Source organism: Egretta garzetta, unplaced genomic scaffold, assembly GCF_000687185.1.
Source record: "Egretta garzetta isolate BGI_Z169 unplaced genomic scaffold, ASM68718v1 scaffold553, whole genome shotgun sequence".
Taxonomy (NCBI): Eukaryota; Metazoa; Chordata; class Aves; order Pelecaniformes; family Ardeidae; genus Egretta; species Egretta garzetta.
In genome coordinates this window covers 3,262,675-3,274,025 of record NW_009259328.1, presented here as the reverse complement: position 1 = coordinate 3,274,025, position 11,351 = coordinate 3,262,675, and the positions used below count along the sequence as shown (strand labels likewise).

At 35.1% G+C, this 11,351-nt stretch overlaps 1 protein-coding gene across 1 annotated transcript; it reads left to right on the top strand.

The window, feature by feature from the left end:
* The first annotated feature begins 630 nt into the window (after positions 1-630).
* On the top strand, positions 631-9,733 carry OGN (osteoglycin). The gene is made up of 6 exons (XM_009636649.2): positions 631-1,038; positions 5,211-5,295; positions 7,226-7,384; positions 8,194-8,396; positions 8,964-9,059; positions 9,563-9,733. The coding sequence occupies exons 1-6, from the start codon at positions 871-873 to the stop codon at positions 9,731-9,733; spliced, it is 882 nt and encodes a 293-aa protein (XP_009634944.1). The 5' UTR covers positions 631-870.
* Positions 9,734-11,351: the final 1,618 nt, after the last annotated feature.

The window sequence follows — 11,351 nt, the reverse complement described above, 5'->3', positions numbered from 1 at the left end:
CCATGGAAAGCACTTTAAAGACTGTCAAACTTTGAAAGAGTATTCATTTCAACAACTTGGATGTAATTCCTAACCTAAAATGGATTAACAAGAGAGTAAAGTTAACATATAGATAAGGATATCTGGTTTTATGACAATCACAGAAGAACAGTGCTAAAACGGTAGGTGGACTTTTTTTCCTAAAAGTATATTAACCTAAAGCTTAAATAAAACAATTACAGTACACAGGAAAAAATGCTGTGTAAAGTATTTTAAAAGTGATTGTGTGTATTTAAAATGTTTTAAAGATTATGTTTGTAGCCTCCTCCCCCTGCCTGAAAAGTGTACAACCTGTAAGAACTCAGGGGGTGTTATCTCCTCGTATTTACTTTCAAATGTAAAGACAAAGACAATGAGAGATTGCTGCTGAAGAGTACTTATATTTGAAAATCATTATTTTGACAACCGAGAAAAATGCATTTGAACCTCTCTTTTTAATTAGTTCAGCTACATACATGCCAAATGTTTCATGAAATGTTTTACAAAATCCTCTTCCTATTAACAAAAATAACACACTGGGAAACAAGCAAATGCAAGTAAGATAATATTTTCCTTATTAGTTGGAAAACATTGTTTATTATTTCACAGTTTCTTTTCCTGTTAAGAAGAGTTGTGATAATGCTGGAGTCTAATTAAAGGATATCAAGAGTTAAAAGTTGTTCCATTTTCCTTATGCGTTAGAAACCCCTGCCAACTAGTCCTCTAGGCTTTAAATATTGTTTTGACGGATTGCATTTTCATTTCCAGTCACAAAGGAAGTATTCTCCATAGTCACACATGAGCAGATCTCCACCAGCTCACTGAAAGCCAGATACATTGTTCCATGCAAGAATGAAGCCTTTGCAGACTACTTTTTTTTTGTTTGTGTTTGTACCTTTGGTAAATTCAGCACCACCTATACAGCAAGAATCACTCCAGTTTTATGAGTATGATACAGATGTTACCATGGGAAGCCTGATGCAACAAGATTATGAAATGCAATCCAAGGATATAAGAAAGGTATTTTATTTATATTATCAGTTTAATATTTTTAACTGCTAAGCATTATATGAATAAGGTGTTACATGCATGTATGCAAGTTTTATGAAAAAGTCTTATAATAGTGAAACGTACAACTGTGTTTCAGACATAGTGAAAGGCACAAATTAAAACCACAAAAATACTACCCATGCTACAGTTTGAGAAACCCACAAAAAGACAGGCTTTCACAAATAAGACCGAAGCTGTAGTTACGTGCCTACTATTATAAGAGTTTCAAGAACAGGATATACTAGCATACTAGCTCAATAGTTTGAGTAACATTGTATTAAGACAGTAAGTTTGTTTAAAAAAAAAAAAGGGGAGTGATTTTATTTAGGATTTTTTTTAATATTAAAGTAATACTTGAAACGGTACTTTTTATTGGACACAACCTGCCAGCATATATCACAATTTCTCTCTTGACTTACCAAGCTATCAAGATTTTTGCCTTGGTTTTTCAGGGGTGGGTTGTTTGGGGTTTTTTGCACCTCAACAGTTTAGCAGTCCTGAACTACCAGGGAACGTCCAGTCCTGCGGTAGTCACCTACATTAACACTTTGACAGTCTTAAAGGTAGCAATAAAGACTATACCTCATGGCACTCACCAGCACCCCCAAACGGTCAATTCTGAACTTTTTTTCCCTATGTGCTCCACATCCATGCCTTTTAATTTAAACACTTAAGCAGAAGACACAAAACCAGAGGAGAGTTAAATGAAGTGCAACAGCCTCAGCTGACAGGGACAGCTAAAAACCTCACACCTCTGTTCAGACTGCCTCTGCCAGGACCTAAACAATACACATCAAGATACAACATTGATCAGGCAGACGGAAGAAAAACTAACAATGATCGCCCCAATACTAGTTGCCAAGAAAAATACCACATATTCAAACAAAGCAGTAACGACCAAGTATTAATACATTCAAGAGAGTTTTCATTAATATTAACTGCGCTTGTTATAACAACTTAGTCTGATAAACAAGAAAAAAGATGACAGCGAAAGATAATTAGTATAAGTAAAAAGTTGCAGCACGTATACAGAAAAAACACTTCTGTATGCCTTTTTAATATTTTCCCAACTGTTAACTAATTCTTAACTAGTAGGTTGCTATCCACTCACAACTGAGTAAGTTTTTTAAAAAAATACTAAAAACATTAACATTAAGTAGTTAGGCACAGCATCAGATGACATTCGTTACTAAAATCATCCTAATAAGAAGACACTAAGGTTTCAGTAAAAAGAACAATAAGGAGTATACCTACAAGGACACGTTGCCAACGGATATGCCACAGACTAATCAAAGTCCATACTGGCAGTGCTATAAACTAGAGGTCTTCTAAAGGCCAACAGTTCTGCTTAGGATAATTCTAGGAATGCAGTCGGTCATTATTTCCATCAGGTCAGTTCTCCAATTACATGTTTTCATTGCAAAATAATAAATTAGTTCCTTATGTGCAACAAATACATCTATACAAGTTCCAGTGTTCCCAATTTAAACCATAGGATGTGCAAACAAATCTTCTATTCATTTACTCCACAAATTCTAGCTCCCAGAATATTTCAAGTGTTAACTGTAAGTGAAATACATGCCAACAATTTCCTCAAACATGCCCAGTCAGAAATCTGTCTATCTTGCATGACAAATTTAACTCTTTACTGTCTGCTTGAACACACAGTTAGAAAAAAAATTTTTAGTGAAAACACCAGGGGGAAAAAAAAAAAAAATCTATTTGTGTTAGCAGTCAAAAGAATGAAGCAAACCTTTGTCTACTACTAAGGAAAAGTTCAGCCAAGCAAAATTTATTACAATGATTATTATTTGAAACCACAGCCACCCCAGTCCAGAATGAAAATATTAGAAGCTTAAAACCAGGAAATCTTAATTGCCACAGCAGAACAGAGCCATCCAATTAGAGACCATCTCATATCTGGACTAATTCAGTCCATTGAATATAAACTATCAGTTTTATAGACCTTTGGTGTAATAAAGATGAATGTTAATGTGGTTTTGTATGTAACTCATGTCTGTGGAATAAAGTGCAAGAGGCAGGTGCAATTTAAGTATGTAAGGAGGCCAATATTCCTTCAGTGCATTCCCTACATATGCAAGTAATGAACTTTCTGTGATTATAATCCAAACAGTCTTCTGCACTGATATTCCATGGTTAGGAATTTTTATAGCTGACTGGGAAATATCTCCAATATATTGCTTGGGGGGAGAATCTGTTGTTTAATTTTGTGGATTTAACCGCATTCTGCAAATAATCAGTTTTGGGTTTTGTTGACATTTCCCACTTGCATAAATTAGTTGCACACTGCATTCTGCAAAGAACTCACACACATACTTTTTCATAAATCACACCTCCAGTAGGATACTGTACTAGAAATCTATACCTGGTACAGATATGCTATGTCAGCAAACATGGTTTTCCTACAAGCATGTTAAAAAAGTCCCTTATGAGCCAAACATGCTACAACAGAACTGCAGTTGTTCTATTTTAAATCCATCTACACAAAAGTCTCTACTGGCAAGGGTACCTAAGTCAAGGACCCTGTCTTCACATGCCTAATCAACGTATCTATGCAGGCTAAACATTTTTGCAGAAACCTTCTGTAAGATTTGCTGCTCATTTGAGTCTAACTGTTCAGCTCACACCCTCCAGCTTCTCCATACCCAACACTGCAAAAGTTCTTATCCTACACAGAAGTTTCATGCTACAACTGCTAAACTGTCACCAGCATTCTAACTCAGGTATAAAAGCCTTACCAGAACAAACCAACCTACCCCAGACTTTACACAAAAACTGCAGGCAATAAAGAGCCATAGACAGACGCAGGAAAGAGCCAAGGGATAGATGACTCACAGGCTAAAAGAGGGGTCAAAATGAGAGAGGCTGGCCAAGATAATTTGTTTCTCAGACTTTTGACAAGCTTGAGTTTTGTTTTGCAGAACGCAAGACTTCCCCGCAGTAAAATATATGCAAGCAACCAAATACTAAATAAAACAAAATTAGTTTCAATAGTAACTTGACAGATAGTGTTACCTTCACATTGTTCTAGTAGATGAACTATCTATGTGCTACATGCCTGAATGGGGGCAAGTGGGAAAGAATTAAAAAAATAAAATAATAAAAAAATTCTGTTCACTTGTGAGCACTGGCAGTGTGTAAGAAGCTCTCTTCAACTGGGGACCGTACTTCTGCCAGGGCCTAATCCTTAAGCACATCTAAAGAAAAACATCTTCCATACCCGATAACATACTTTTCCCCATGTGTCTTCAATAGCAGCGCAGACCAAGAAGCTTATTGTCTTACTCTGTTCTACAGCTATTCCCCATCAAAAAAGACAACAAATTATGCTAGTCAAGCACAATTGCCACAGTCAACCTAAAAATCCCCTTTACTTTAATACATGCAAATCATAGCATAACCCACTGTATGTATACTATAATTCTAGAAATAGTATGTAATTCTCTAAATTTCCTACGGTATTCAATGAAAACTTGACTATCATTTCCTGCACCACAGAAGGCCCTTTATGTTAGCAGCCCAGGTGTTAAAACAGACTTGGGTACAGCTAATGGAAATGAATTGCTCAATTTCTGCCAATACTTGAAAGGAACATGTTTCTAAACTAAGTTGCCTTGCAATTGAAAAGATGCAATGACTACCTCAACAGGGAATTCTGACTAAACTTAAATACAAGTAAATGTTATTTTACTGAGATTATTTGGATAAAATAAAAAATACAACTTACATTCACAAGAATCCTATCAAGTTTTGCATGACATGCAAAATCTATCTCTAGAACTCCAGGTTTTTTTAGATACCCATTGCTTATGTATTCCTTCCACACCACACAAGTCTGTATTTTCTCTCTATTTTTATTTTGTGTCTACTGTTCTTTTCTAAAGAACACTAGCAGCACCACCTTCCCTTCTTGCCTTTCAAAGTAAAGAGCTCATCTACAAAAAGGATAATATATCACATTAGCCATCCAGCATGTAAGGGTATTTTAAAAATTAAGTGTCATAAGAAGGTTTGTTGTAGGAAGCTCATTTTTAAAAGACCTGCTATTTCAGATCCTTGTAATACTCTGGTTTTTTGTTTCCTGTTTGTTTTTTAAAATAACATTTGCTCTCAACACAAAGGATGGAACAAATGTTTCTCTTGACACTTCCCTAAGACTGCAAGGGGATGAAAGCGAACACAATGTACCACCAACAAAGGATACAAGTAAGTTAACTGATATGAATACTGTAGCATTTAAGCTCTTCAAAAGAACATATTGTAATATGAAAATTTAATATGTAATGGGTGACAAGGGATATAGAATTAATCTTTTCATTTATTAATATCTTTCATATCTTCTGTGGAAAGTCTTCTAACTTCTGATGGAGCAGGCAGAAAAAAATTTAAAGAATCCTCAGGAAAACTGAATACACAGAGCACAGCTTATAAGAATCTCTACAGACTAACCCAGTCATATTTGCTATAGAGATGTATCCAAGTTAAATAAGTTAGGCAAGACAATCAAGAAAAACAAAATACACACCCCAATAAGTTCCACAGTTTAACCAAGTAATGATGAAATATTATGTGCTTAAATTACTTAAATAGATTTCTTCAAAGAACTGGCTACTCTTACAGTTTACATTTGATGATCAAGGAAGTCAATGGTTAAACTACATCAGGAACATTCTTCACTAGCCTAAGTTTCCTACAGGCTCTCAGGTGTATTGTCCAGTTTCCTCCTAACAAGCCACAATGATTTCTAAATGTGAAAGGAGCTATGTCTGCCAAACAGAGCATTGAAAGAGATACGCGTTTCAGGTGTATCATGATCTAAACTTGCAAAACCAATTGATGATTCAGCAAGACCACTGGAGCATCAATCTCCACCAAAGTATTAATCGAGGTTAATTATTGCCAAACAGCATCTATCAACAAGCCCCCATCAAAACCGGAACAAATGTGTAAGAACACCAGAGCTTCTAGCCACAGACAAGCATTAAAACTGTTGCCTTTTAAACAGCAACAACATTGTTTTACAATCATTTTCTGTTTCGTACACTCTAGCTCACGACAGCAAAAAAGGCAAATGGGGCAGAAGTCTGAAGTCTAACAGATGGTAATATTCACAAAGCTAAAGCTCAAAATCTCTATTCCATTCTCTGCAGTACTTCTGTAAGAAAAAAAAAAAAAAAAGAACTACTCACATTATACATACTGGGTTGGCTTCCCAGTATCAACTGGCTACTTCTGTAACTCTCACTGGTTGCAGAAGATCCTATTTTGCTATGTAGGATAACAAACTACCTAGCAATATGATGCTAGTACTCTCTACTACAGTCCAGTTTGGAAGCTAAACAAAAATCCTGCAATACAGAAAACACAGCAGAGCAGATAGCAGTGGTGAGGAAACAGGATTGAAAGACTTATTAGTTATGTGTATTTTAATATTCCTGTCATACAGGATTAATGACTCTACTAATATCTATGAGGAACAGGACAAGCCATAATGGGCTTAAACTGCATTTTAAAAGATACAGAGCTTCTCTCACTACTTAAAATAACAGCTATAAAAACAACTCAGCAAAAAACAGGAACAGCTTGCCTAAAGCAATCATTGATCAATATGATCATCAATATGACCATCATTGCTGGAGTTTTTATAAAAAGGATTAGACAAAATAGTAGCTAGGGGTAACACAGAGTAGACCTGACCCTGCCAGAAATGTTCCAGTGCAATTGCAGTATCGAACACATGCGCTGCCAGATGCACCTCCAGCATGGGTTTCTCTTTTCAGAAGAACGGTTCTAGAGATTACATTCAACATGGCCACAGAGTTGCAGTTGCCATAGCCACAACACTCTAAGCCAATTAAAGAATGAAACTGAATTAAGATTGATTAATAGCATTTCAAGACATGATCAGATAAAAACAGAGAATTTACACGGGGAAATTATGCACAATAAAAAGAATACAAAACTCAAAGTTCAGAATATTAAATCTTTTCAGAACTGGATGTGGATAGAATTTTTTTTAAAAAAATCTAATGATGTGAAGCCTTAAAGAGATACTAGAAAAAATCCTATTTTGAATATTCAAGCTTAAGTTAGTTGAAAAACTTCTAACTGTCTACTCAAAATAATTTGCTTTCAGATTTACCTACTTGTCTGCTCTGTGTGTGTTTAAGCGGATCAGTGTACTGCGAGGAAATAGACATCGAAGCTGTACCCCCACTGCCAAAGGAAACAGCATACCTTTATGCACGGTTTAACAAAATAAAAAGGATAGCAGTCTCAGATTTTGCTGACATCAGTAAGTAATGTTCAAATTTTAATTTCCATTTACCCGGTAGTATATTTGAAGTTGCTGTCCCTTAAGAGTATGCCAAGACTAACAAAATAAGATGTATTCTATACATTGCTAGATTTCATTATGTGTATTACTTATTTAATGCAATGCCTGTATTAGAACTGGAAGCCTGATGGCAATATGGAATCAAAGAATTGTTTAGGTTGAAAAAGACCTTTAAGATCAAGTCCAACCATTAACCTAACCCTGCCATCCCATCACTAAACCATGTCCCTAAGCACCTCATCCATCCGTCTTTTAAATACCTCCAGTGATGGGGACTCAACCCCTTCCCTGGGCAGCCCGTCTCAGTGCTTGACAACCCTTTCATTGAAAAAATTTTTCCTAATCTCCAACCCATTTTGGCCTCCACATCCATCTTTATTCCCACACAATCAGAGAAAGAGCAGTTTGCTAAAAATAAAATTTAACCCTGCATCTCAGCCAGTCTTAAGCAACCAGGTGTTATTCTTCCTTCAAATGCTCCAGGGACATCTCTCCCAGCTATCTTAACTCTGCAACATGACAAATTCTATGAATATCTGAAATCATGCTGTCTCTAAGAAAAAGGAAGGATCCAAAGTATTTTTCTTTTTTTTTTAATTTAAGATCATGAGGAAAGCCAAATCTGGATTTTTATCAGTATTTACATTTGTAGATCACAATTAGAATGGTGCAGCCAACAGTGTAACATTTAATATGCACAACCATACATGTTTCACATCACTTAATTATAAATTCAATATTTATATTTTAATTCCTTTTGTGTAAAGCTACCTTGAGAAGAATTGATTTTAGTGGAAATAGGATAGAAGAAATAGAAGATGGAGCCTTTTCAAAGCTTTTGTTATTGGAAGAACTTTCTCTTGCTGAAAATCGACTTCTAAAACTTCCTGTTCTACCTCCCAAACTAACAACATTTAATGCAAACCAAAATAGAATCAAGAGCAGAGGAATCAAAGCAAATGCTTTCAAGGTAAGTAAAAGACAGTAATTTAGAAAGCCAAAGTAAATAAAATTAGTAACGAGACTATCCAGTGTACCACCAAATGACTTTTTCCCGTATTTTTGTAATCTAAGAAAAACTACAATGAAGAAGCTTTCCAGCTTTTGTTTTGAAGGCACTTTGGAATAACAGTCCTTTGTGCACTCACTCTCATGTCATTCATATAAAAAAAATTCTATGAAATATCTTATCTACTTTCTTTCTCTTGCATGCAAAGAAACACTCAATTCAAAAAAGGATGGCTCAAATACAGTCCTGAGGACCACATAAATACTAACAAACAAGGATATAGCTTTATAGCAGTCTCAAGTTTTATAATCAATAAACTAACACTGAAATTTGCAAAACATCGGCCTGTTGTATGAGTTTCTGGATACAATAGAATTCAACATTCACAGCAAAAGAGTATTTCATGTTGGGCACTTTACAGGCTTTCTATGTGATCAGAAAAAAATACTGATATCTTGCAACAGGCACAAGTTATTTAACCTCAAGTAAGTAGTATTAGCATTAATAATCCCTCTTTCTTTCTATTAGAAGCTGACAAATTTGGCCTACCTCTACTTAGGACATAACGCACTGGAATCTGTTCCCCTTAACTTACCGGAAAGTCTGCGTATTCTTCATCTGCAGGTATTTTTAAAGTATTCCCTTAACATTCTATTACCAATAGCCTAATTAGTTACAGATTTCAAACCAAACCCACTGTCTTTTAAAACAGGTCACACTGTAGTTGTGCTACAGTTGTCTAATGCTCCTCCAGATAAAACAATTTACCTCTAATCTGAATGGCCACAACCATTTGGTGTTCAGATGTTGGTTGTTAGCTATTTACTGTGCAAGAATTTCTCATTAGTTTCTGTACATCAAGGATAGGAAGTGGTAAAAATAAGCAATAATCTTTTATCAACAATACATTTCAAACATCAATAACAACCTCAAACTGCTTATCAGCTCATTGATTGGTTTGAAGAGACTCAATTCCTACGTATCTATAGTACACACAAATCAATCCCAATGACAATTAAATGGGAGGGCAAGAGGAATAAAATTAAAGGTTGAAAATTCTTCAACATATATGGGCATGTGAATATATGTGTGTGTGTTTATTTATAAAAAATTGTTTTGTTTTGCAGTACAACAATATTACTACAGTCACCGATGACACATTCTGCAAATCTAATAACACACGTTACATCCGCACACATATGGATGAGATAAGGATGGAAGGCAATCCGATCCTCTTGGCAAAGCATGTTAATGCTTTTTCCTGCTTGAGAACACTGCCTGTAGGAACATACTACTAGCCACTACTTGTGTAATTATACATGCCAAAACTGAAACATGGTAACAGGCAAACGTTCTTTTTACTCTGTTTACACATTTATATCCTGTCCCTTACTAATGCCATTTTCCCTGCTTACCCAGAAATTTTTACTATGTTGAAATGTGGTTCTCCTTTGCGATAACTATTTCAAAACAGCCACTTTATTTAGAGTAGTTACAATGTCACCCACGCTTTCAGAACCTTTTCTGTTAATGAAAGTGTAAAAATACATATATGCACACACACCTTCTCAACTTTTATTTCACCACATATTCTTTATGTGTAGGTAAAAATCACATAGGTAACTGCTTCTCCACATTCTTTACCTGTACCTAGAACAACTACTACATTTTACTTTCAAATAAACACAAAACATTGTTTGAGCAAGCCACAGAGGAAAAATAGATCTTAATTCCAATCCCACTTCTTTAAGTGAAATGAAACTTTTTCACTTGACCTTCAGAAGCGTACTGAATGAAGTTACATACAAAAGAAAGTCATGTTTAGGAATAGAACTTCTCAAAGCTTAACTTACTAAAGCTTCCTTAAGAACGTGTTTTGTGGAAAATGAGAGTAATGCCTATTTAGGATTAGCAAGCAGCGTAGCAAGTGGAACTTTTCAAAGATGTGTTACATCTCCTCCTACTATTTTGCTTTCAAAATAATCTAAGAGTGTGTGTGCATATATATATATATGCGTTTTACTTTTACACAAGGTATTTTTAAATGAAATATATAAATTTTGCTCAGCTGTACTCACAAGAGTAATTTCTGCAACACCAGCTTCCCATTTTAATACAATGGTCAAAGTACAGCACAGTACAACTCCAAGTATCTTTGCTATTAACAGATGATGTAGACCAAGCCTTGTTAAGAAAAAGCAGTGGAACAAGGAAATGTGATAAGTGTAATTAACAGCAAAGCTGAATTAGTATTTTTGTCTGTAAATATGTAAGATTTCAGCTAGGTGTCAGCTCAAAGAAACAGAAGTACTCTTCTAAAACAATACTTTCACTCATTAGGGAAAAATCAAATCAGATCTTTAAATTAAAAAGAAAAGTTGATTCTACCATTAATCCAAAAATAGAGTTAATTTCCAGAAAATTAAACTAGCATCATTTCACTCAACTACTGTGAACTATGCAGCGTATTAAAACCACAAACTGATATGTGCAGGCCTCAACCGTCAGTTCACCTAAAACTAGACAGGACTTATTCAGGACACAATATTTTTAATTACACAACTGTACATTTCTGACATACCATTTTCAGTTTCTCCCCTCAAATACCTACCACAGGCATAAACTCTTCAGACAAATGAATGCCTGAAGTGTGCTAGTTACTATTACCAGATCAACCTTGTACTAATTTTGAAGCTAGTATAGATTCCTAATTTGTAGAAATAGTTAAGCATCAAATGCATGATGATGTATCACTACATCTAGAATACTGATTTTACAAGATATTCTTTATTAGTTTTGTCTATCTTATTAGCTAAGCCTTGACTTGTTAGTGTTTGTGCTACAGGGAATTAAGTACACACTTAAATCTGAACATACTGATGCTCTGCCACTACGCGTTTTGAGACCTAAGTGACT